At 46.2% G+C, this 26577-nt stretch overlaps 3 protein-coding genes across 3 annotated transcripts; 1 reads left to right on the top strand and 2 right to left on the bottom strand.

Moving 5' to 3' along the window:
- Nucleotides 1-674: 674 nt before the first annotated feature.
- EAH_00010920 (hypothetical protein, conserved) lies at nucleotides 675-7005 on the bottom strand (the record flags this gene model as incomplete). The annotated part of the gene is made up of 10 exons (XM_013395008.1): nucleotides 675-684; nucleotides 1294-1424; nucleotides 1681-1757; nucleotides 1909-2005; nucleotides 2344-2784; nucleotides 2990-3208; nucleotides 3455-3640; nucleotides 4103-4254; nucleotides 4721-6424; nucleotides 6921-7005. The coding sequence occupies 10 exons, from the start codon at nucleotides 7003-7005 to the stop codon at nucleotides 675-677; spliced, it is 3102 nt and encodes a 1033-aa protein (XP_013250462.1).
- Nucleotides 7006-10055: 3050 nt separating this feature from the next.
- Nucleotides 10056-14600, bottom strand: EAH_00010910 (ankyrin repeat-containing protein, putative; the record flags this gene model as incomplete). The annotated part of the gene is made up of 8 exons (XM_013395007.1): nucleotides 10056-10316; nucleotides 10489-10822; nucleotides 11068-11489; nucleotides 11931-12631; nucleotides 12907-13222; nucleotides 13558-13700; nucleotides 14103-14253; nucleotides 14457-14600. 8 exons carry the CDS (start codon nucleotides 14598-14600, stop codon nucleotides 10056-10058), a joined length of 2472 nt encoding a protein of 823 aa, XP_013250461.1.
- Nucleotides 14601-16227: 1627 nt separating this feature from the next.
- On the top strand, nucleotides 16228-21393 carry EAH_00010900 (N-ethylmaleimide-sensitive factor, putative; the record flags this gene model as incomplete). Its single annotated transcript, XM_013395006.1, has 8 exons — nucleotides 16228-16322; nucleotides 16551-16717; nucleotides 17339-17462; nucleotides 18502-18548; nucleotides 18951-20277; nucleotides 20400-20511; nucleotides 20884-21015; nucleotides 21277-21393. The coding sequence occupies 8 exons, from the start codon at nucleotides 16228-16230 to the stop codon at nucleotides 21391-21393; spliced, it is 2121 nt and encodes a 706-aa protein (XP_013250460.1).
- Nucleotides 21394-26577: the final 5184 nt, after the last annotated feature.

Below are 26577 nucleotides of genomic sequence, written 5' to 3'. Positions count from 1 at the left end.
CACAAACGCGTGGTGTGTACGCTGGACAGTGTAACGGATGCACTCGATTTTAGCACAAGACCCTCGTGCACTCCAACGGATTCAAAATACGCAAAATGCTAATATGCCGAAGACAGTTGGCGACTTCCTCTTCAGTCAGCAGGCATCGTGAGCTGTCAGTGCTCGCGTCGCCTTGTGGCTTGGAGATGGTGAATAGTGTAGCCAGCTCGTCACAAGTTGCAATGGAACTTTCTGCAATTCCTGGTGCAGTACAACCCCATATGAAATCATTAGACCCAAACTCCACTTCGGTGCACGCACTAACACTGCGCAATGGTTAAGCTCGTGCGAGACCCTCAGTGGCCAATGGGCACGTAAGTCGACATATGCGTTCGAACTTCAGACAGAACACGCTAAACCCCAACAGCAATGAAGGCAGTAGGGCCCGTCAGAGGTCGGTAGATGCATCTAGATTTGTGAACATGTTGGCTAATAATATGAACCAAACCAGTCTTTAGCAACGAAGTCAGCGCTAATTCATTCTGTTGCCTTGGGAGATGCTGCAACTGAGGGAGCTGGCTCCTCATTCCACTATCCCCAGGACTCTGAGCTTCTGTGCCCAGGATGCTTGCGAAAACGAGGGGAGATCAGCAGCTTTCCGGGGGATTAGGGTGTAGCTAGACCAGTGGAAATACTTATTCCAAACTGACAAAGGCAAAATTCGGAAACCTAAATGCGGATTTCAAGCAGTTTTCTTCATGTGCCGCCTTTAGAAACTAGGTGAAGACTACTGCTTCCTCGTTACTTCTGTACGCTTTCAGGAGGAACCCTAACCTCCAACCCTAAATGCAAATCCGTAAACCCTGCACTGTCACTGGCACCTTGAAAACTGTCATATTCTCTGTAGTTGGCGTGGTGAGGACTGTTAATTAGGCAAATGTCCGCTTAACAGAGAGGTTATTTAGACAGTTTGCTCGAAAAGGAGTATCAATTAAACGCTTGTTGCATAAATTTCGCAAGAAACAACTTTTTGCCTCTGCTTCATGCGATTTAAACGAGACATAAAAACAGACGCCATTGAAGTCAGCAGCAGTTTTACAATGAACGGCTCATCTTTAGTGGAGCCTTCGACTGCTACACGTAAAAATTAATTAGATTAAATTACATTGTATTCATTCACCTAACAAAATATCTCTTTTGCTGCCGTCTGTGTATATTGAGTGTTATTAAAGAGGAAACAACGCTGCAGCTGCCACTATAAGGCCTATGCACACACTGAAAGATATATTCAAGAGAGGAACAAAAGCAGCGGACTCCTCTACGGTGCGGACGCACAACGGCGCCGAAGGCACAAACTCCATTTTCCCGTCTCTTTCGTGGCATGTCACTGTTGCGTGGCCCAGCATTGTAAACCCTGGGTTGCAGGTGTACGTCACAGTGTCTCCCTACAAATGCAGACACACGCAAAACGAGAGGCAAACCGACAAGGTGATAAGGAAGACAATGAGCCCGTGAGGACAAGCCGGTTAATGCTCCTCCTGGCATTATGGGGCCCAGCAAGCAGGAGGAAGGCGAGCAAGTGAACAAACACCTAGCTGCGGTGGTCACGACAGCTGTTCGTAATTATTTTTCTGCGTTTCTTCGTTTCCAGCTTCTGGTAACTTAAAGTCAGAGTGTTTAGGGTCTAGGGTTTATGCTTACCACACGCATATAAGGGCCCAACATTGTGTCTGAGAAAATGCGAGTGGAGTGCCGCACCAGTGGAGGCTCCACGCAACCTAAAGAAGAGCGCAAGAAAGGGACAAAAAAAAGCAGAACTGATGAAAGCAGCACAGGTCAGCTCACACGGTATCAGTACACTACGTGGTGTACAGATACATCGACGCCTTCTTCGGCATTCCCAAAGAATGTGAAGGGATATGGTCTCACTTCTTTTCTGACTGTATACTCGCAAGAACTGCGTTATTTCCTCCCTTCCGGGGCCTTTTCCCGCCTTTTCCACCATCGCCAAAGGCGTCAGTCCCTCCTGCAGAATACATTACATATGCGTATGCATACACATATACATATACATATGCATATACATATGCATACACATATAATATATGCATACATATGTACGCATATATATGAAAGCTCTAGCTCCTTGTGATTATAATCAATACCCCCCTGCAAGTGCTCATGAGTGTTCCAAGTACAACTATGAACTCTGCTACTGTGCAGTTGCCCCTGTTGGCTGCAGGTAGCTGCTGCTACTCCGCTCGTCCAAACACCTGAATATGTGGGCTGTTGTATTTGTTCATCGGGCCTTAACAGACGAAACAAACGTCTAAAATGTTTGAGTTCGTGATTTGAATTCCTTACTGCATTCTTCTCATCTGGTGGAGCCCCAGTCAAGGCGACGAGGCGCCGAACGATCTCCACATATCCTCCTTGAGCGGCTAAATGTAGAGGCGTATTCCCACTTTTATCTCGGGCCATAGGGTTTGCGTGGTGAACGAGAAGAGCTTCGAGGGCAAGAGCAGGCACAATAGGGCGGGGAACGGCTTGGAAGGACACTGGGGCTGCTGCGAGGTGAATGGGCGCCTTGCCTCTGTAGTTTGCTTGGTTGATGTTGCTGAGGGCCAGCTCTGCCTTCTCCAGCAAACGCAGAGTCGCGGTGTAGGAGTTGAAAGATGCAGCATAATGCAGCGCAGTGTTCCCCCGCGAATCAACAGCAGCAGCCGTCGCCCCGTGATCCAGCAGTATACCCACAACACCCCAGTTGTCTGCTGCTGCGGCGTAGTGCAGAGCGCTGAGGCCAGCCTGTACAAACAAAGACGAACCAACTAGTGAAACATACTGACATCAGCTAAACAGAGGCAATAGGGAGGGGGGGCACCCAAACAGAACCAAGGCCCCAACATGCAAGACGCCAAGTAGCAAAAGGAATACGCACAAACAAACCAAAAGTGAAAACAGACAGCAATTCAGCGAGAAAGATCAACTCGAGCTGAAGAAAATGCTTTACTTTGTCTTTGGCATTGACATCTGCTTTAGCCAGAATGAGTCTTTTAATAAACTCGTGAGAATGAGCAGTGGGGTGGAAAGCGGCAATCATAAGAGGCGTTCTCCCCCAGGTGTCTCTACTGTCTGTCTTCGCCCCGTAATGCAGCAGCAGCTCCATCGCCTCCACACTGTCAGGAGTTTGTACAAGAGCCGCTGCATGCATTGGCGTCCCATTCGCCATCTGCATGCAGCCCCAAGCAGCACAAGGTCAAATAATCCCATGTACAGATGTACCATCGTTAAGCTATCCGCTGTGCACGTGAGAACCACAATAGCATTTAAATTACTCCCACTTGAGAGGTGCGCAACAAACACTTATGCCAGCATCAAATAGAGGTGTAGAATGGTACACCCGTAGCAGCAGCAGCACACAGACACTGAAAGAGTGAAGGAGAGCGCGTCAGCAAAGGACACCAGGCCCACCCACCTCAGTGGATTTCAGTCCATGAAGAGGGCCCCCCATTTGTGTCTGGGGCCTCTCTTTGTGAGGGATAGCCGGAAGCTCTGGGAACGCGCCGTACTGCAGCAGCACCTCCACCACAAGGGGCTTCCTCGCGGCTATCGCTGCATGCAGCAGGGAATCGCCGTCCATAACGCGTGGGGGGCTGCTGTTCTGAAGCAGCAAAAACGCAAAACAATTTGCACGAGCCGCTACTGCTCTGTCTTGTCTTTTCCTTCGTCTCTAAACATCGTGAGGCATTCAGGATATGGAAGATTTCAGTTGGAACATGCAAGGCAGTGCACTAAGCCTGACACTAGCCAGAAGGGTTTCTGCGTCATCCTGGTTTTGAGGCTGTTTGTGCAGTAGTTGAGATTTGAAAAAATCCGAAGTACTAATGAGGGGAATACGAATATTATAAAATGACAAAGAAAACTAAGAATAACGGAAACCACAAGAACAGGAAGACGATCGCACATAACGACCCTAAGAGCGAGAAGCAACACTGGCGCCAACAACAGAAGCAGCAGGAACAAAAAGCAGTAGCGAATCTAATAACAATAATACGTGGACAGCAACAAAGGGAATAGAAAGAATAAACAGACTCAAGCAAGGAGAAAAAGCGCACACACCCACCTCTGTTGCCCTGCAATATCTAAAGTTTCTATGGGTGGAGTTGGCGACATCGGCGGCCCTCAAAAGAGCAGAGAGTTCATTTAAAGAAAATGGGCCGTCGATTCGCCGAAACACCTCATCACAGAAACCCTGCTCAGCTTCTTGGAAATGCACTGCAAAGCAAATACAACACGCAGCCCAACATCATCCATAATACAGACGTACCCTTCTTTGTACCATAGCGTGCGCCTACGAGCATACATGTCTGCATGCATGCATGCACGAATTCATGTATGCATGTAGACACATAAATGCATGCGAACAAACACCTGGACCCATGCAAGTGTGCAAGTACGCATACGTAGGTTACAAGCATGAGCAACGTCCTTTTTTGGTTGCCACAGCAGAGGCCTGTCGTAGTTTGTAGGTTAGTTCATTCACATTCAGTAGTGTATGCAATGCATATACAATAAACTATGTTTTCCTGGAGGAAGGGAGGCACCACATGTGTGCGGATCATGTTGTCTATCTTGACCTGACAAGTGCCAGCACAATTGCTTTTTTTAGTTTACAGTTGGTTTGTCTTCTCTTGCACTCATTTTCCTATAGTATATTTAATTTAGGGGGTAGTGGACTGACCGTTTTCCGTGGCTTTCATTATTAATGCGTTTTCTTCATCAATCACTTCCTTCGCGATGTCTGAATAGCATTTGCCTTCTGCTGGCTTTTCGAGTTCCTCTTTTCTTCTTGCAGAAACTTCCCATCCCTCTGCCTTCTCTGGGCTACTCTCCTCGGGTGGCAGAGTTGCTGATGCTTCAGCTGCTGGCGCCGCCGCACCTTCTGGTGCTGCTGCCTTTCCTGCTTCTCCAGCCCCCTCTGTCTTCTTCGGCCCTGGACCTCCAGGTCTGGCAGCGGCCTCAGCTTTAGTTGTCGGTGCTTCTGGTTTTGCTGCTGCTTCAGGTGCTGGCGTTGTTGTTGGTGCAGGTGCTGCTGCTTCTTCAGGTGCTGCTGCTGCTGGTGTTGGGGGTGGTGCTGCTGCTTCTGTTGCTTCTTCGCTTGGAGGCTGCTGCACTGGCTTAGTCTCAGGCTTCTCAGCTTTGCTCGGGGCTGAGGGCTCTTCTTTTTCGCTAGTTGGGGCCTCTTCTGCCTCTTCCTGTGTTTCCGCTTCTTCCTTCTCTTTCGCCTCCGTTTCAGATTTTGTTTCTTTTTCTGATGGTTCCGCTTCTTCCTCTTCAGCCGTTTTGCCTCCCTTTTCTTCTTCGCCTCCTTCGCCCTCCTCCTCCCCCTCCGCTTCCTCTTGCGGTTTTTCCTTTTCGCCTTGAGAGGTCTCTTGCTCCCCGCCAGTTTCACTTTTGCTTACTTCTGCACTGGAGGCAGCTGCCTCTCCTTGGTTCTTGTTGGTCGATTCGGCACTGGCCTCGGGCCCTGCTGCTGCTGCTGCGGGGGCTCCACCCTCCTTGGCTTCTTTTGCTGTTTCTGTTGTTTGCTGCTGCTGCGCTTCAGCAGAAGAAGCTTTGCCTTCAGGAGCCGCCTCTGCTTCAGAGGCTTGCTCTGACTTTGTTTGCTTTTCTTCTTCTTCTTCAGCCGTCTCCTCTCCTGCTGCTTTCGTTTCTCCTTGCTCCCCCTCAGCTGAAGCAGCTTTCGGGGCTGCTGCTGCCTGGGAAGAAGCCTCAGGAGTTTCTTCTGCCTCCTGAGCTGACGTTTTGCTGGAGCTGTCGGCTACATCGGTGTCTGAAGTGTTCGCTTGATCTGCGGCTGAGTTCTCCGAGCTGCTGTTGCTGCTGCTGCTGCTGCTCGCACTTTTGCTGCTGTCTTCATCTCCTGAGCTGTCATCAGTTTCTTTCTCTTCTTCATCGGATGCCTTTTCTGTCTCTTTATCTGCGTCGCTGTCCCCCTGTTCCTGTTCGTCTCGCAGCTGCGCTGCTACCTGCAAGGCTGAGAGCCCCCTAAAGCCCTCTGTGTTCAGCCCACCACTTGCTGCTGCTGCTGCTGTTTTGGATCGCCTTCCCCTGAAGAGCAGCCCCTTTTGAGGTCCTTTATTCTTGTACGCGAAGTTGAGAGAGCTATCGTTGTATTGTTCCAGTTGGCTGTAGGCGTTTCCCGCATCATGAAAAGAGGCCTCCTCCACTGCATCTTCTCCATCTCGAGTGCTTAAAATATTGAAATCGGCTGCTGCATTTGCATTCATGCGTTCGTTTGCAGTAGAAAATCCGTGCGTACTAAGGGAAGCTGATGGAGTGGGACCAACAGAGGCAACGCCTAGTGGTGCATCCGAGGCGAAGAGACCCACTGAGGGGGTCGACCCCCATTTCCGGAGACGCAACACAGCAGAAGCGGGCTCAGCTGAGAAGTAAAACAAAGCAGCCCACAACGCAAACAGCGCAGCATGGTGTAGCAAGAAAAGGGCAGCGGATAACACAACACAACAAGCAGCACGCGCACGAACGACGAGCATGGTGAAGGCCCTAGACGCCAGTCGCTGTGTAGACAACCAACAGCCTCTGTTGCAGTGATAGGCGCTCAGGGTGTTCATTGAAGCGAGTTTAGTTAGACATAAAGACAAACACAAGAAGCCCCAGACATGTTGAGTGTCGTCTGTCTCGGCTGTGCACCATGAAAAGTAGACGAGGCTAACCAGCTCCTTTTATAGCTTATTCTACCGAAAGAATCAGGGGAAGTGGAAGAAGAGAGCATTATCAGGCAGCATATAGCAGACAAATTCTTAAGGACCAGAAATACCGAGCGGCCGCTCTAGATGAGGCGCATGAATGGAGGGCTGTCGTGGCCTACAGCGCAAGTTGAATACCGTCCTTGTAATTTGTATGTAGTTTCGGCTCACCGTGCAATGCAACAAGACAAAGAAGAAGGAGAAGTTTACAGGCAAGGCGCCTCGTCGGGCCCAGGCCCTCTGAGCCGCCACCCATTCTGACTCCACGCCTGCTGTGTTTAAGGGTTGGACTGTTGGCCGAAACTTTGTGAAATATAAGACATAATTGATTAAATGCAACTGCCAATGTATTCGCTAAACCCTCAAAAAGCAATTTAACGGTTGCAAAACATCGTCAGGCCTCAGCAGGCTTGGCCTCTCGACAGGGCCTCGGGCTCGCGCAAGTCGGCAGCAGTTTCCTGCGATGAGGGAAAAATAAACTTGAATTAATTGTTCATTCACGCTTTTAACCTCTTTTTGAGAGTAATTCAATTAAAAGAACAATACTGCCCTCCTTATCCTCCAATTCCCCTATTCTGCGGCGGTAGCGCGTCCTCGCCTAATGAGACCACTGGAAACCTGCACGGTGCTCAGCGCGAGCTGAGGGAAGCCTAAGTTGTTTCCTCTATTTTACATTACACTTTCGTATTTGAACAATTATTCCTTTTGTCTGCTGTCTTTGTTTTTTACTCGCTGGCGTTTCGCTGTTGCTCAGCGCCGCGGCTTTCCCGTCTCCTTCCAGCGCGGTAGCGCTGTGCTATGTGTAGATTCTGCCTACTTAAAAGGGTCTATAAGCATTTTATATCCTTTAAAAAGTCATTTGCACATCAAATTTCCTTTAGAGGCACAAAACGTTGTTTTCCGCCCCGATTTGTCCCTAACTTTGCAATCGGGCCGCCGTTGCTGTTCTCCCTCCCCCGGTTCCCCCTCCACACGGCACTATTAAAACCTCGTTACACCAAACTAGATTATTGAACTAACTCCGGTGCCTATCTCTGCGTCTGGGAAGGCTATTGCTGCTGAGTGCCCCATCAGCATGGGGATCGCCAGCGTATAACGAGAGTCCCCGATACCCTGAGCTGTGGACTATCGTGATGAACAGCAAAACGAATGAAATTCCTCTGACGAGATCCCTAAGAATAAGTATATTTAAAACTTCTCCAGTTTGGGGGCCTCCTGTTACCCGCGGCCCGAGGGCATATGGCTGATAGTACAGAGAGGAGGTGGGCTGTCAGGAGCTGCAGCACACCTTGCCTCCACTCATGCTGTTAGGCAGTAACCCAGCATGCAAGCATAAGACACAACGTTCTTTCGCTGTATTCAGTGGCACTGTAAACAATCGTAGAGCATGTGCTTGGCCGTCAGAAGCTAGTGCCCCCGCAAGGAGAAATGCACGTAATACCAACTTCAGACAAACCGTGCTATGGAAGATGCATTTTATAAAGGTCAGTTTTCGCCCTTTGGTTTAGATTGTGTCAGTTCAGGAGGTTGGCACTGATATTTCGGTGTTTGATCCGCTATTGTACGTTCTTTTCAAATTCTGGAGCATCAATGCCCATTACTCTGGCGCATCTCACTATAAATATAATCTCCTGAGTGACGAACACTGCCAGAAACGTTCAGGCATTTAATTTCAGCAACCGGTGCTGTTTTATCTGTTCATTGCTTGGACAAGAACCTTCCTGACGCGTTTGTGTGAATAGCATAAGACGAACAAGGGTATGCTCAAAGGGGCCAAATCTAGGGCCTGTCTGTTCTGTGTGAAAGATAATACAAATGTAATAGCCTCAATAGTACATTGGCATTATTAATAAGGAAGTACAATGGTAACATTGTTAGTGGTGTTATTGGCAGTGCAGAACAGCCACCGTATTCCGCTGCCCCACTGACTGGCATTATACATCCAACTAAAAACAAAGCAACTAACTGTTTGAACACGCCTCGTATAAGTGTGTCAACATATAAATATGTGCATATATATACACACATATATATATATACGGATGCGTATATGTATGTATTTGTACGGCCTCTTCCCGTCCTTCTCTGCTCCAAGTTAACAAGGGCATTGGTGTACCAGGAAAGGGCGGTAAGACCCTGTGCGCTTTTCCATGCCGAACGATACAATTTGCGAGAAACCGATTATCCATTAGTTTCCTCTAGTTGTTCTGTAACTAGCTAGACAAGCAGGTTGTCCGGATGATCAGACAACCTTCGTAACTGCGCTTCAGGCAGAAGTAGCCATCGCTTGTCGTGAACTGCCGCTGTAAATCCCCCCGGTCATCCTGTGGCCGGCCTGTTGTAAATGGTGCAAAAAACAGGGTGAGGCAACTAAAAAGCGAGAGGCAAAACGGCAGGGGAAAAGACGTAAAAAGTAATATGAAGAGAAAAGTTCTCCCAAACAAACACCGCATCGCGCTTTTAGGAGATGGGGACCCAAGTTCTGTTCATTGGCCTGTATTTGTATTGCCAGAGACGTGCTTTCAAACCCTTTTCCTTTCTTAATGTGCATATACAAGACTATTATACGGTTGGAACGCATGCCTTTTAAAAGCGCCTTTAGCGTCATCATTATCCCGGGCAGTATCGCCCTCATTTTCATAGTTAGTGCGCCTCCTACTGCAGGCTGCGTTCGCCTGTTCATCGTAAATGCTGCTCTAGTTTTCGGTATTTGGCTTATTCAAGTACCGCATCAGCAGCTTGGAGGCTTCCAGAGTCAGCCGCGACTTTCGGCGGTCTCGCCGCTTCACAGAGTCCGAGACAAACGAAGCCAGCTGGCGGTGCTTCTCCTTCAAAATCTCAATCTGTTCAACATGTGCAACGTACACAAACAAGATAACACCGGCAGGGACGCTCTATACGGATTGTGAGCCACCGATGCTATCCAAGGGACAGACGCACATGATGGAGAATGGATTTATGCAGGAAAAGGAAACAACAGCAGTAGACTGACTCGACACGGAGCGTTGTGTAAGCCTCTACGTAAGTAAGCAATGCATTTGCACCTACAACCGCAACGACATTTAATTTTTTGGCCACGGCCATGTGCACACAAAGTGCAGTAGTTAACAAGAAAGCCGAAAGGGCTAGATGTGCACATTAGGGGAATTCAGGCAGTGAAAGTAGCTTGAGGTTCTAAGCAGTTTGCAATTTTTTTTATTTGTTATTTGTGTATAGCTGGCGCTAGCCTTCCTTGTGATGCATCAGGGCTAGAAATGAACAACGGGAACCAAAAGAAGAGAGGAGAGTAAGAGCGAATGAATGAGGTTAAATGCCTACTTCTGCTGCTGTTTCTTTTATCTTGGCTTCTGTCGCTTGCCAGTCTGCAGAGAGGAGCTCGGAGTTGGCGACGTCCGTCTGGCACTTGACCTTTTCATTTTGAGCTTTGTATTCTGCACGTTCTCGCTTCAACTGAGCGGCTATTTCTCGCTGCTTGGCCAGCTCTTCGTCCAATTCCGCCAGCTGTGCTGCAGCGGCTGCGTTTCTCTTCTCCTGAAACGCGAGGTTCTCCCTCCAGTGGGTTATTAGCTGAGGGATGCAAAACAGCAAACCGCCACGTTAGACAACTGAAATGCGGCAATACCAGCACGACCCGATGGGCAAAGTAATTATCACCATGAGCTAAACAAATGATGCAAATTAGGGGCACGACGCGGGGTTAATGGTTTAGGGTTTAAGCTTTCGAGTTTATTCGGTGTACTTGTGCGGATTTTTTGGCGATGTTTTGAAGTTTAAGTGCTTCTTCTTGCCGTTCTACAAGTTTTTCGTTGAGTGTTTGGTTTTCCATTTTGAGTTGTTCAAAGTCCATCGCTTGCATGGCGTCGCATTCGTCTGATTGCCAGCGTCCTCTGTTTCTATATAATTCGAATTTTAGCTCCATTTCATATTCTATCCTCAACAAGTCTGCTCGCAGGCGGTCAACAATTTGCTGCTGCTCCTCCTCCTGCTGCAGCAGTTTCCTCACCTGCTGCTCCGAGACGGGCTTGCCCCCCTTTTGCATCACCGAGTTCTTTGCCACTTCCAACACAAACTCCCTAGGGAAAACAAACAGAAACGAACACAAACACAAACAAAATCACAGGAGAAATGCATTATGATGCTATTTCAGCTGTACACTGGAAGCAACTCATTTGCCGGTTCCGTAATTGAATGTCGGCGCTTTCAAGAATTTTAAATGAAGTACGCAGAAACATCTTAAACCAAATGTACTTTTGGGCATTTGCGGTTTGAATCAGGCACAGAACTCAAATATATTCCTGTGGATGTGTCCGCCTCCTACCCAAAGGCTCTCTTGCACTCCATGATTTTAGCGGCTTGTGCTTTTTCTTGTTCTTCTTTTTTTTGCATTAGTGCACTGAGGGTTTGAGTCATCGCCTGTAATTGTTTTTCGAGTTGCGAAACTTGCATGAGGGCGTCGTCATATCCTTCTCGTGTGATGGTGGTTTGCAACTCTCCGCCTTCTTGTTGAATTGGCGTTGTAAAGTGCACTTGGCTGTTGGACCTGACTGAGAAGGTTTCTTGCCTTGTTTGCCCCGATAGAATGCTGGCCAGACGCGTCGTCACCTTCATATTCGCCTCCTCCGCCTCCTCAAGCTTCTCACGAGCTTCATTTAACTCCTTCTCTAGGGCATCAGCCAGAAGGCTCTGCTTGCGCAGCTCCTCATTCAAAGACCGGATCGCAATTGCCTGGGGATCATCCCTCTGCAAGCGAAACAAAACAAATTCTTCTTTAGTCGCAGACTCCAAACTCCGCATACTCATTCATGCGGTTGTTTGTAGGTGCGTGGCGGCCCATAACACAGCAGAACCCAAGCAGCAACGAACAGAGGAAGATATAGTTTACTCAACAAGTAGAAGCAGATTCACAAATGCACATTTTCCGCCTGGGGGAGAAGCAATCAAGAAGATACATAGATGAACTAGTGAAAAGGCAACTAAGGGTTTAGGGTTTATGGTTTTGGGTTTGGCGTTTTCGTGACCACCTCAAACCCCGCAACCCTTCCGCATTCATTTCTATTTATGCTGGACCCTCCACCTTGCCAGCACGGCTTCAGAGTCCAGACGTTTTTAAGTTAAACTTTGAGTTATTCTCGTTTCGCTGCAAAGCTAAACTCGCGAGGGGGGAGAAGGCGAGGAACGCACAGCTGAAGTGCTAGCAGAGCTGCTGGGGGAGTCTTGATGGTGCCCGGTTCGGGGAATGGCGTTCCCTGTCTTTATTTCTGTCTTTGCCTGTGCCTCTGTGTCCGTCCCCGTCTCTGGTTCTGTTTTTGTCTGTGCGTTAGTGTTCCCGTTGGTATCTGTCTTTGCTTCTGCGTCGTTTGATCGTTCTGGATCAGCTGTTTGTTGCGTTGTTTGTTCAGTTGGCTGTTGGTTGTCGCCACTGCTTGGCGGATGCATCTCGGCTCCTGATACCTCGTTTGTCGCCTTTTGCTGGTGCACCTGCGTTTGTTGCAGGGGATCTGTGTCTTTTGATTGGTTTGCTTCGTTCAAGGCATTTTCTGTACTTCTATTTTCGCCTTCGTTGGGCTCCCCTGGCTTTTGGTTCTCCTCCTCCCTCATCCCCTGCTTTTCCATTCCTTCGTCCGTTGTCTCAGCGCCGTTTCGTACTTCATTCGTCTCCTGCTCTTTGGTGTTTGCTTGTTGTTGCTCTGCCTTCTCCCCCTCCGTTTCCTGCGGGGCCTGAGCTGTTTCTACAGCATGTGAATCCGTACTTTCCTGTATACGGGCGCTGTCTTTGTTGTCAAGGATATTTGCGTCTTCTTTATTCTGCTCAAGCTGCTGAACTCCCTCACTTTGTGTCTCCTGAGAGGGCCGTGCTGCCCCCTCCGCTCCCTCTTCCGCTGCTGCAGCAACGCCGGCAGGCTAAAGAAAAAGAATTAACTCATTAGGAGTAGTGCTGGCAACCGCTTACACCTGAGGACTCCACTCAGGACGCGGTAGGTAGAGAAGCATCGCTGTGGGGCATCTGATGCAAACTGTTGCCGTCGCATTTTGTATTTTGGGCTTCTTTAAATGTTCATCTTACCCAGATTGAATTGAAGCTTTAGTGGCACACGTTTCGTAATTTACTGCTAAACGTGGCAAAGTTTGTGTGATTAAACTCGTCGTGCCTTCCTACCTCCTGCCCAACTACGCAGTTGCTGCTCAAGGGTTGTGTTCCCAGCAGCATCCGCGAGCTGCATGCAGTTAAGTCCTTTTGCATTTTGCTTGTAGAGGAGCTCCTTTGCTGCTGCTGATGCTGCTGCGTCCGTTTTGGAGCAGACGCTGAAGAACGCGTCCCACAAGATCTGTTGCTCCCCTGCCTCCTCAACAGGCTGTGCTGCTGCTAAGTGGATGCAGCTCTCGCCTTCCTTATTGACTGCTTCCCAAGGCATTACGCCGGCCAGCATCAACCCCGCCGCCTGTTCCCCCCACGGCACAGCGAGCCTTTGTCCCTAAACCCCAAATCCTAAACCCCAAATCCTAAACCCCTAACCCTAAACCCTTAACCCTAAACCCTAGCTTCCCAGCAACAGGTCGTGCGACACAGCAGCAGAAATATACAACATTTAAGATGAAGACAGAGCTTGCTCACAACACAACTGCAGCTGCCTAGCAGCAAGACTTTTGCTGAAGCTGCACATACACCCGAGTCAAGGGCGGCTCTTGAAGGTACGCGCGAGCGAAATGCATTCGCGAGAAACGGCTTCAATTAATAAAAACGTCGGAATTTTTTTTGAATTTAGCTTTGGTTAATGAAGTGCTTATAAGGGGCATTTCAAGCCCCTACCTGTTCATAGTGGTGGCAGAGAACAGCGGACGTTAGAGCTGATTGGCCTTCATAGTCAAGTGCCCTTATATCCGCCCCCCCAGCCAACAGCAGCGTAGCGGCCTCGCCTCGGGCATTGAACAGGGGTGTCTGCCCCTTTGCTTCTGAGAGAAGCAGAAAAGGAACTCAAAGGAACGCATGCAAAACAGCGACTTCAATGGCATCCCTTCAGCATACGGTATCGGGAAAAGGCGAAAAGAAAAGCAGAAACAAGCAAAAATATGACACAAGACGAATACAACCCTTCAGCCGCACTCCCAATAGCCTGCAGCATATGCCTCCTTCTTATAGGGCGGAAGCCTTTAGACCCCAGTCATAAACCCTCAACCGCCAAATTGTTTATTCATAATCGGAGTATTGTAGACGCTGGCCTGTAAATCCAACTCTTCCTACTTAGACACTGACCCCTATCAGGAAACCCTAAACCCTAAACCCCAAACCGTGAACCGTAAGCCCTAAGCCCTAAAGGCCAATCAGTGAACCCTAAAGCCTGAACTATAAAGCACCTGTGGATCTGAGGTTAGGGTCACAATGGAATTCGTCAAGGAGAAGCTGCAGAATGCGGGGACAGTAGAAAGCGGCGTGGGCGAGGAGGGAAGAGAAGGGCTGCACCTCCACCTCTAGAGTTTCGCTTTCGGAGGCCAGCTGTCTCAACAGCTGCATACAGAAGACGCAAAAGACAATAGAGTACACCCCAAAAGAGAGCTTTCAACCTACTGATGTTAAGAATCTCCTCTCCATGCAGACAACATCTTTGTTTGTATATGGTGCGTCTTCTCTTCTTGTCGTTATTTCCTAAATTATATGCTCTGTTTCTTTTGCTGCAGTGCATAGAAAGCTAGTGCTTCATGCAGATTTACTTCTTCTGCTTGGGCATCTTCTTGCTTTTCAATAAGAACGAACAGCTTCGTCCATTTGTCAGCCAAAGGATTACCCGCCTTTATCAGTGAGGCAGTGCGAGGCCCGGGGGGGGCGTCTGCTATCTGCTGCTCTTCTTGGCTCATCTTCCCCTTTGACTTGGAAGTATCTTACATCAACTCAAGAAGAGAAGAAGGAACCGGAGTGTATGCACGGCTTCGACGTGGTTGCCTGCTCTGCGGCAGTGAGGTTGAAGTACTGGTGGAAGAAGAGTGAGAGCGATGCTTACATGCATGCGTTGCTGCTTTTCAGTCTAAGTAACCAAATTAGAGGCTGTGCCAGGGTTGCATGCGTTTCTATACGTGCAAGAGAGGCGGGCAGAAGGGGAAGAGTACGCAGCAAGCGTGCCTTCTCCACTCTCGTCTTATGCCCGAATCAGGATGCAAAACTGTTCACTATTGTTATGAACATTTATTACTTAAAAGTGTTATTATTAGCAGTACCTTTGGGCCGGTCTCTGAGCAGATGCTCTCTAGCTGAAAGCGACGACGGCCGACTGGTAGGGAATATGAATGGGCATATTACAGTATGGCCCCCAATTTACTTTGCAGAAAATTAAGGCAAACTTTAAACATTTTAGTTAATATTTTTACTTTGCTTTGCGGATATTTCGCCGCCTTTTAGGGGCTGCAAGACGGCGGCGTGCATGCAGCTAGCGGTCCTGTTGAACGGGGAGGAGCTCCGATGTTGATTGCATAGTTGCATGCAGTGGAAATCCTAGCTAATTCAACTTAATTTTAATAACAAAATAACAAATTGAATTATTTCAACACCCTGACGATAAATTCATTCCTGGGGTTGCAGCCGCCGACTGCTCCAGACCGTCAGCGCATGCAGAGCCTCAGGGGCTGGAGAGCGAAGCACACACAGCTCGGTTTGGCTACCGTTCGTCTTGGTTTGTGTATTTACTAATTGTTATTTCTATCTTTTAACTGAAATTCGCTTATATCTGATTTCTGGGGACCTGGCAGATAGGCGCAGCTTTGCCTCTTGTCCACATCGCGCGACTCGCCTCTCGCGTCAGGAAAGCGGCCACCGATGAAGAAAACAGCTTATTCATTTAGACGGAACACTAGGAACAATGTGAAGTGATGACTGCTTTATATTTCTTTCTCGACTTTTTGCTCTCTTTCCAACTCTGAGGTGTACAGAGACCGCTCAAATCAGGGGATTCTGACTGCGGCAGCGTCGCAGCAAACTACCACTACAAATAAAACATTTCGTAGACATTCTGTTGGTGTTTTGTTATAAACGCGCAACTCACAATGGCGCTCATACTCAGGGCTACTAAACTCCCAGCAGCTGCCCTGGCCTTTACCAACCTGGTACGAGGGAGACCGTAAATGTTTTTCTTATGCTGATGTGCATTCATGCACGCATATATCTACATGAATATCTACTAGTCTGTGTTTATACTTGTGCACCTGCGTATGCAAACAAGCCTACTGGCCCGTGCTTTCGTCTGTCCAAGTGTGCGCCCCCACTTTCAGGTATCTGTACATCTCTGTATATATCTGGTTCATAGATAACCGTCTCCTCACACTAACACCTTTGATGAATGGCAATCCAAATTTTTCTACTTGGCCTGTCGATGGCATTGCTTACACGGCAGATGCGCGAGAAGTTTGTGGTTGCTCCGTCAACGATGGTTGTGTTGTCTACTGATTTTCTTCTTGAATTATTTGCTGCAGTCGTACGTACACCCAGAAGTCTATGCGGAACTCCTTCTCCATAGCGGAGGGGGACGGCACCATGGTGTACAGGCACCTCGGCCTGTGCACTGCCATGTGGGCAGCATCATATTGGGGGTAATGTGAGTCAAGCAGCAATCTGTAATTTTTTATATGCTTGGTTGCTCTTTAAAGCAGGCTCCTTTCCTTTTCCTTCTGCTTGCAGTTGGAGTAGAGTTGGGGTGTACGCTAAACACACTTTCGCGTGTGCGAGACCTGCACAATCTGTGTTACTAGTAACTAATTATCAATTAATGCGATTGGGGTATCTTATTTCTCTTATTCTTTTTCTTTGGGCTGCCTTAGGCCAGAGCCAATGGTGCAAAAGGAAGAGATTGGCCTCAGCATTTGCCATCGCGAGAGCACAAAACTGCAGATAGGCGATGCGGTACATCTTCGAGTGTTGGTTCTTCCACACCCGAAACCCGTTGTGGGTTTAATGCAAATGGAGGTCTCAACATACGTCAAGCCAAGTAAGCAGTGCTCTGCTGCTGCTGTTGTTGTTGCTGCTGCTGATGTTGCTGCTGTTGTTGCTGCTGTTGTGTGGTGTCTCGTGGGCGTTGTTCCTCTGCTTCAGCTGGGTTTCTTACCCTACTTACTGCTTGTGTTGTCTGCCTCTGTCTCTCTTCCTCCTTCTGCCCTTCTTTTTCTCTCTTTTCTTTTGGACAGCAGAGGGTGTTTCTTTAGGAAGTTGCATGTTTTCTGTTTAATGCTGTTTGCTTCTCTCGCTTTTTTAAATTTTCTTTCTCTTGTGGCTTCTCCCCCCAAGAGAGCGGACCAAGAGGGGCCGGTAGCCTTTAGCAGTTCTTATTTAGGGTGTATTCACTTTGTACGTGTTTGCGTGTATAGCCAGCAAATCTGTAGTATTATTCTATAAGTTTTAGTGTGGCCTTTAATATGATAGTACTACAAACAAGAATGTACATCTCTGTTTTGTGCATTTGTGTCCTGGGTTTGGGTTGCGGTGTTTCTCTGCTTGGGTGCGTATTGCCTTGTGGTTTTTGTTTTCTGCAATTTTTAATTTGCTTTGTTTTATTTCGTATTTTATTTTCTTCTTTGTTTGTTTGTTTGTTTGTTTGTTGTTGTCGTTACAGTGGAGCGCATCTGTCTTAAAGATGAAATCCTTGAGGCAGACATCCGCGAGGCCTTCACAGGGCAGTACTTCTCTGTGGGGCAGTCTGTAGCCCGGCGCCATGGAAAGGAGACATTGAAGCTAACGTAATTCATTTAGTTAATTAAATCAATTACGTTAGTTGTTTAATTTATTAGTTTAATTGGTTTAAGGAGTTTCGTTTATTGTGTTTATTCAATTAATTTAATTGATGCATATTCTAGTCCAACTTTTTGTTTATTAATACACTAGTGAACTGATTGGCGGATGAATAAATCAGTTTAGTCACTTCACTAACTTATTTTGTCTTCTAACTAATTAAATGCATTTATCTGTTCATCTGCTATACATGTATATATATGTAGTTCGCAAGGCGGGAGGACTTACGAATTAGATATAGAATATTCTCTTGATTGACTTGCTGATTTACATATACATATATATAGATATATTTATATATGCATATATATATATATATATATATTTATTTATGCAGTGCCATTACAACATAATAGTGTTATTTTTGTTATGTGGCTGAGTATAGAAGGAACACCAGCAGCCGTACTCAGAAGACAGAGGGGGTTATACTAAACAAAAAGAAAAATTTGATTAGCTGCGATGCAGCAGCAGAACCAAATGCAGAATATCCAGAGGCAAAGAAAATGCAGTACAGCTGTTTCTAGGGCAACTGCAGTGCGCTGTCACAGCATTGTTGTTAAAAGGAATATTATAGTTATTATATATTTCAATGCTTTTTGTCTTAATAACAATTCCAATTTACGGTACAGACGCTAGAACAGGAGATAAATTTTCAGGAGCTTTCTTAGGGGTATATAAACGCACACTAAACTAATACACGGGATAAGAGATAGAATATATTATAGAACTGTAGGGCCTTATACTGAATATCTTCATTCTTCCTCTTTCGTGTCTATTGACAATCTTTTATTTTCTCTTCTCTACCATAGATAAAATAAATATATTTCTAGTGGCGTATCCTCCTTGAAATCTAAGGCAGCAGCTTTAGCTTCTCATAGTCACCCGCCTACGCTCTCTGCTTCGCTTTGTCTTTCACTTTGTTTTGTTCTGCTATTACACCTCCTTCATCCCCTTTTTCTTTTCTTTTGTTTGGTTTTGTCGTTGCAGTGTGGTGCAGATGGTCCCGGTAGAGCCAGCGGGCGACAAACGCGCAGGTCTGCCGCTTCCACCCTACCCAAGCATATCCCAATGCGTAGCTAGTTAGCTAGCTAGCTAGCTAGTTAGGTAGCTAGCTGTCCACAAAGCCAGGTTACAGCTAGTTGGAGAGCCCAGTTGCAGCTGCAAACTACTGATAAGCACGCAGCTAGCCGCCCAGTTAACTACCTTTCCAGTTGCGTGGCTAGCTGGCTAGTTAGCTGCCTAGCTAGCTGGCTAGTTAGTTGTCTCTCAAGGTGGCTTGGTAGCAAGACGTGAAGACCTGTATGCGTAGCAGTTGAGTTGCGCTGCTCTGTCGTTGTGCGGCGATGTGCTGGCTTTTAGGAGTCGGCGCTCTGCATGCAGCGTGCATTGTGTTTGTTTGTTGCTGCTGCGGTGGGGTCGTTGTGTTGGGTCTGCAGTGCCCGTGAGTCCGTTTGCGGAGTTGACCAATCAGACGGAGTTGTTGTTTTCGAGCGAGTCTGATTCTCGGGTGTACGTACAGTCGCGGAAGGTGCTGCCATCGCCTTTGGTTTCTGCGGATTTCTCTTTCCAAAAGTTGGGCATAGGGGGTTTAGATAAGCAGTTTGCGGAGATCTTTAGGCGTGCATTCTCTAGCCGTGTGTTCCCTCCGCATTTAGTAGAGGAGTTGGGGCTGAAGCACGTTAAGGGGCTTTTGCTGTACGGGCCTCCGGGCACAGGGAAGACGTTGATAGCGCGGCAAATAGGAAAAGCACTTAAAGCGAGAGAACCCAAAGTGGTGAATGGCCCCGAAATCCTGAATAAGTACGTGGGACAGTCGGAAGAGAATGTGCGGGCATTATTCAAGGAAGCAGAAGAAGAAGAAAGGAAACGAGGCCTTGACTCTGGACTTCACATAATTATATTTGATGAACTAGACGCAATTTGCAAACAAAGAGGAGCCAACCCAGGGGGGGCGGGGGTGACAGACTCGGTAGTGAATCAGCTGCTCTCCAAGATCGATGGCGTGAACGCCCTAAACAACATTTTGTTGATTGGAATGACGAACAGACTCGATCTAATAGATGAAGCCTTGCTGAGACCAGGGCGGTTCGAGGTGCTAATAGAAATAGGTTTGCCGGATGAGAAAGGGAGGCTGCAGATCCTCACCATTCATACGCAGGCGATGCAACAGGCGCAGCGACTCGACCCTTCTGTGGATTTGGCTGTGCTGGCAGAGATAACGCGAAACTTTTCTGGGGCGGAGTTAGAGGGGCTGGTGCGTTCTGCTGCTTCTTTTGCCTTTCAACGCTCAGTCGACATGAAGGATTTGTCGCGAGCAGCAGACGCCTCTGCGATCCGCATCACTATGCAAGACTTTGAAGCTGCTCTTGAAGAGGTTAAGCCTGCGTTCGGTTCGCACGAAGAAAGCCTTTCTCGCTGCATGCAGAACGGCATCATCTGCTTCAGCAAAGACTGCATGCGCCTGCAGCAGACCTGCTTGACGTTAGGCGCACAAGCACGAGATAGCACCCACACCCAGGTGCTCTCTGTGCTTCTGCAGGGGGCACCAGGTAGCGGCAAGACCGCCCTAGCTGCTTCAGTTGCGAAGCTCTTATCTTTTCCCTTTACGAAACTTGTCTCAGCAGAAAACTGGGTGGGTCTCCCTGAAAACGCCAGAGTCAATCTACTGCAAAAGACTTTCCAAGATGCATACAAATCCAACCTTTCCCTCGTCCTTCTTGATGATCTTGAACGGCTCGTAGACTTCACACCCATCGGACCCAGGTAACCACAAGCCCCTACATCGTGCTGATGTTGTTCCTATTCTCTCGCTTGTTCTTGCTGGTGTTGTTCTTGTTTCTGTTTGCTTGATGAGGCGGTTGCTTGCGTTGCTGCGTTTTGTTTAGGTTTTCCAATCCGGCTCTACAGGCGTTGTTGGTGTTAGCGAAGAAACAGCCGCCAAGAGAAGGAGCAAAGTTGTTAGTCATCGGCACCACCTCTGAAGCAGAATTCATCAAGGTAAGAAAAAAATGTGCAATATTCGTCTCGAACGTTCTTTCTTTTGCTCTTCTCGTTGCTGTTCTTGTTCTTCTTGTTCACCCTTTTCTTGCTGTTTTTGCTTTTGTTCGTCTTTTTCTTGTTGTGATTTTCATATTCGCCTCGAATTCTTCTTTTTCAGATTTTCATCTCAATATCCTCCTGCTCGTTGTTGTTCTTTTTGTTTTTGTTGTTCTCGTTCCTGCTCTTGTAATTGTTTTTCCTGTTCTTGTCGTTCTCCCTGCCCTTGTTCTTCTTGTTGTTTTCCTTTTCTTTTTCTTCTTTCTTTCCCCCTCCTCTTCTGGGCATATTCAAAATGGCAAGCACGAGAATTTGTTGCTGCTGTTTATTTAGGAAGCAGGTATAGCCAAGGCCTTCAACGTTTGTCTCGACGTCCCCCCTGTAAAAGGCGCAGAAGAGATCGCCGCCGCATTAAGAGAACACAGTGCGGACCGCTATCTCTTTCCAGAAGAAGAAATTATGCGGGTGGGCATACACCGCAAAAACGAAACCCTAACAAAACAGCCTCTAGAGGATACCCTCCATGGCTAGCTAGGGTTTAGGGTTTACAGCGCAGGGTTTACAGTTTATGCTGTAGGGTTGAAGATTTGGGCTTTATGGCGTAGAGCTTATGCTTCAGGGTGCAAGCTTTAGGGTTCAGGGTTTCGGGTTTATGCTTCAGGGTTTAGGGTTAAGGGTTTTGGGCTAGGGCTTAGGGTTAAGCGTTTACGGTTTGGAGCGGCGCAGGTGTGCGAGTCCGGGGTGATAGAAACAATTCCGATAAAACAGCTCATCATGGTGACGGAGATGGCGGCAGAGAAGTGCAAGCCAGGCAAGGCCTCAAGACAAACAGCCCTCCATTAATAGTCGCTATTTGTGCTCTTTTTCTTTTCGCGGTGCTTAAGTTAAATGCTTGGTAGTGCCGATCTATAGGATTACTGATTCTATCAACACAAACCAATGCGGCAGAACATATGGGCTCATGCATATATAGATGTATATATATATATATATATATCTGAAGTTGTATATGTATCAGAAGTTTTGTATTTTTCCTGCTTTCTTTCGTCGTGCTTGTTTCCTGCTGAATTTGCATCAGTACTGTTTTTTGTCGGTATTAGAGGGCTGTTTATCTGGTTTTCCTTGCAATATTTTTTGTTCCTTTCGCTTCTTTTTAGGTTTATTTACGTGATTTCTCTTTATTCATTTCTCTGTCTGTCTGATGTGTTGCTCTTCTTCATTTTCATTTGCTTGCTCCTCTGTTTTTTATGTATTCTTATATTTCTCCGGTTTGCTTTTTCTCTGTTCATTCTCTTTTTTGTCTTCTTTATTGTTTTCTTGCTTCAGAACCAATCCAAGCGGAAACGTTCATCAGTTGTTTGAAAGATTGCGGCCTTGACAACTTTTCGCGTCTTTTTTAATTAAGGCCACATAAACGATTAGGACTAAGTATAGACATTTTGATTATTATAAAATAAACAATTTAATGCATTAAAAAGAAGAATGTTAAATGTACAATTCATCATCGCGCATTCAGAGGAAACACCGGCAGGTCCTTCTCCCATTTGGGTGCTCCTTTTTGTTATTATTATCAATACTTTTTTGAACTAACAACTGCTTCTACTGCTTTTGTTTTGCATTCTTCCTCTCTTTCTTTTACTGCACTGACCATTGATTTTATCTCCCTTACTATTATATATGCAGGTATTATCGTTACTATCACAGTTGTTGCTTCTCTTACCCTTACAACTACTTTTTTATTACCCTTAGTAGTACTATTATTGCTGCGTTTATTACCCCTTCTATTGTTATTTTTGCTATATCCCCCCTATTACCAGTATTATAATGATTATAACTCTCACTCTCATTACTGGGTTTGTACCAGCATTATAGTTTTTTAGATCCCGTGTGGTACTGTTATTCTCGCTACTACTTTTGCTGCTTTTTTTTAATCGTCCTTCTCATTATTGCTATAATTGGTGATTCCAATACTGTTGTTTTCCGCTATCATTACTGTGACTGTCATTATTAGCCTTTATTTTTTATCTTTATTATACTGTATATCGCTTATATCGCTTCTTGTATAGATGTTATTGGTAATAACTCCCTATATTTATCGTTAATCCTTTCTAGTGTAGTTATCGCAACAGGGCTCATCAACAACATTCTCTAGAGGTGTAATGAGTGGAAGTTGCAGTGCCAGAACGCACACAGCGCCAATATCATTGTTTCAATTATCCCGTTTATTTGTTTCTTGCTCTTTACTGGTGCCTCTGCTAATACCATTGTTTACGAGGTCAAGGCTTATGGGTGCAGTCGCTCGTCAATTCGTATTCGTTTCAGTTTAGGTGGTTTGTTTTCATCTCCGTTTGTATTTACGCTTTATTCTACAGTAGGCGTAAAGGGGGCTCATTGGCCTCCTGCTTCTGTTTATTCATTCCTTATGCTGGGGATAGATAAACCCTTCAAGGACACAACGCTATCAATAAACCCTCAGTCAGAACAGAGAAAACAAATAAATCACACCATAAACACACTGTTGTACTGCATGCATGCAAGCCCAATGAAGCCTGCGATATAGGGAGGGAGGCTTTAAACTGCGTGTTGCCTGTCACCGATTATTTATATATTGGTGTTATATATATTGGTGTTATATATAATTCTTTTTAGAGAATTTGCGGTGTTTCGTGTAGGCGGCGTTCTCTTTATTCGCAATTATGTGGTCCTTCCTAGGATATTTGTTCTGTTTGTTTTTTATGTCCAAATTTACACGTGTCAGTACTTGTACAATGGAGAAGAGCTGCACACCGAATGCCGCTGGGTGTCTGAGGACCGGCGTTGGTGCAAGCTGCTACATGCATAAAATTAAGGAACATTTAAACCTGTCTAAAACAAATTTTGAATTTTAGTTAAATAAAGAGTGGTTTTTTCACAATATGTATATTTATTCATCAGAACTTCAACTTTGGTGTGGGGGAGAGCTGCATGCCCACTGAGTGTGCGTCGGCCGCGGCTACCTTGGCAGGTAATTGAGCCCATTAAGCAACGGATTTCCTCGTTTGCAGAAGTTTGACCATAAATTATTTAAAATATTCAATTGAAGAATTCTTCTTTTTAATTTTCAGGCCACAAGCTGACGTAATTTACACGGCTGTGCGCAGCGAATGCCGCTGCAACCGCCGCGTTGCCGGTGACCTGAGGTGGGGGGTGGAAACCTGCAAATATTCCCCGAAAACCGAAGTTTTAAAATTAAAAGTTTCAGATTTATTTATTTGTTTATTTATTTAATTTGCACATTCAAAGGAAAAAAGGGGAGGAAAGGTAAGAAAATTCAAACCCCTCCTGCCATGCAACACACAGGAAGTTTCATCTCGATATATTGAGCGAAAAATCGAACAAATTTCTCCCTCACTTCTCCCACCAATAAATCAATAAGCTAATTCGCAAACGTCTAATTTGTTTTATTCAATTTCCGCTCTTTGTAGGACGCATTAAAGTGTTCAACCTGCTGGCTTTTTAACCGAAACACCACCCCTGCGCGGGTTGTTTCATGAAAATGCAGGAAAAAATCAAATTCAGTTTTCACCCTCAAATGAAATAAATAAAAAGAAAACCGAAGGCAGCAAAAAGAAGGAGATCATCCAGCAAGGCGCACGCAGGAACAGCGAGCCCGTACTAATTTTCTTTTTTTTTTATCAAACAACTTTCTTGTATTTTAGAACAATTATTATAATTGATGCAGGGAACTGCAAAATGAAGAATGCAATCTACGCAGATTCGTCAAGGTGCGAACAAAGAATTACAACTTTCTGCTTGTGGCTGAGAGAAAAACATGAAAAAGAGCAAGACATAAAATGCAAAACCAACCAAGCGAAACACAAACAATGATGAATGCTGCTCCTGTCGATGCGTTTGCTGCTTTCGTTGCTGCCAAACATGCTGCTGCCGTTGCATTTGCTGCTGCTGTTGATTGTAGGGCCCCGGTGCATTCTTCGTCAAGGCCGCGGAGGTATTTTCGTTCTATTCAATTTCTTTTGTTCGTATTCTTAAAGAAGTTGTGCACACCAGCACTACAATTGCTAGTTGTACATTTAAGCAATACTATGCAATGTTAAGTCCGCTTACACTGTATTTATATATGTATATATAGATATATATACATATATATAGACATATATCGGTCCTGCATTGCTTGAGTTGCAAATCCCTCCACGCATTAATCCACTCCATAAACGAAAGCGTGAAAATTTGTATTTGTTTTAATTTTTATTTAAGTTGCAGTTTTTGTATTTCTGTGGCAGTGCCTCTGCGCTATCGAAGTTGCGCGGTCTCACCAGCGCACAGACAGGCGAGTTTCTTCTTTTCTGGCTTAGTCACGGCAAACAAATAAAACAAGAAATAAAAGAAAAACGCAGAGAAAAACAGAAAAGAAGAAGTACTAGTCCACGAGACAGCCCCAAATATTGCAGGCAATTATATCCCTCTCGTGTTTTGTTGCAGAATGTCTGCGTAACCTGGAAAATATCGACAGGGAACAAAGAGAAGCCAAAAGAAAGCTGCAGGTACAACCCATTATGAATGCATGCGCGGGTGCATGCAATTGTACTGCATGCGTGCATTCGTATTACATGCACGCAATTATTTTGCATGCATGCAGGGGTTTTGCATGCAAATATGAATGCATGCATGCATGCATGCACGGGTATTACATGCATGCCGTTGTGTTTGCGTTTCATCAACGTGTTTATGTATTTTGTTTTCTGTTTCGTGTCCACACCGTCTGCTTTTATTTGTGGTTATTATTATTACCTTATTTTTTGTTTGTTTGTTTGAGGTGGAGTTTCGTCGTTTATTGATTTCTTACCTCAGAGAAAACCGGAAATGCGTAAATTATTTTCTAGAGACGTAAGTTGGGGTGTACGTACACAGCAGCACCTGCACACACACCGCACCGTTTGGGTTGTTGAGGATGCAGTCCTCACTGACCATGCAAGATAATAATAAGCAAGAGCAAATGGTGCATGCAGCAAACTGGGAGGTGTCTGCACACCTGAAGTAGAAAGTGGCTGTGCAAAGTGTTGCAGGCCCCCAGGCAAAAGGATATTTCATGAGCACACTAACAGTTATCTGCATCTCAATCCAGGTTCGTCCTTGCTGCTGCATGCATACATGCAGCTCCGTCCTGCCTGTTGTGGGCATTTAAGAAGTACATGTTAATCCCAAAAGCAACGATGCTGCGGTTGTGCAGCTGTACGTACACCGCAGATATCCCTAGAGAGACGCTTACGCCGTAGTAACAATAGAGCTGTTAACAATGCAGCAGCTGCCTTCGTCGCATTCTTTCTCTGTCACTCCCTCTCTCTCCCTCTGTCTGTATCTTTGTCTCTCTCTGTCTCGTCTCTGTCTCTGTCTCTCTGTCTCTCTCCCTTTCTCCCTCTCTCTCTCTCTGTCTCTATCTATCTATCTATCTATCTATCTATCTATCTATCTATCTATCTATCTATCTATCTATCCGCCCATCTATCTGTCTATTTCTCTTTCCCCCTCCATGCTGATCCCAATCAGAAAACAATACAGGAATGCGCTAAAATAGAAGAGGTTTTATTCTGCGGTGTCTGTACACCCGACGGAGTGCAGGGCTGGAGGTGGAGAGAGCGGAAGCGGAGGCGCGGCAGGACTTTGCAAATACAAATGAAAATCTTTTAAGACGAAAACTTCAATTTGTCTTTCAGGAGATGAACAACGCACACCAACTCAAGTTTACGGTCAGATACATACACATAAAAACCTGAAGAGATACAAGTAGAAAGACATATAAACATAAATGGATATAAACATAAAGAGAGAAAAAGAAAGAACGAGAGAGAGAGAGAAGAGAGAGAGAGAAGAGAGAGAGAGAGAGAAAGGCAGAGGGAGATAGACGGGGCAACTTTGTCTTTCGTTTGCTTCTCTCTTACAAACATGTGCTGCTGTATGTACACCCCGGCACCTTAAGCCACAGAGCTCGTCTCTCTCCCAACTGTTGCCTGCTTGCCCGCCCGTAGCAAG

This window comes from Eimeria acervulina, genomic scaffold, assembly GCF_000499425.1.
Source record: "Eimeria acervulina Houghton genomic scaffold, Eah_scaff57, whole genome shotgun sequence".
NCBI classification, from domain to species: domain Eukaryota; phylum Apicomplexa; class Conoidasida; order Eucoccidiorida; family Eimeriidae; genus Eimeria; species Eimeria acervulina.
The sequence above is the reverse complement of the archived record's forward strand: the minus strand, read 5'-3'. Positions and strand labels throughout refer to the sequence as shown.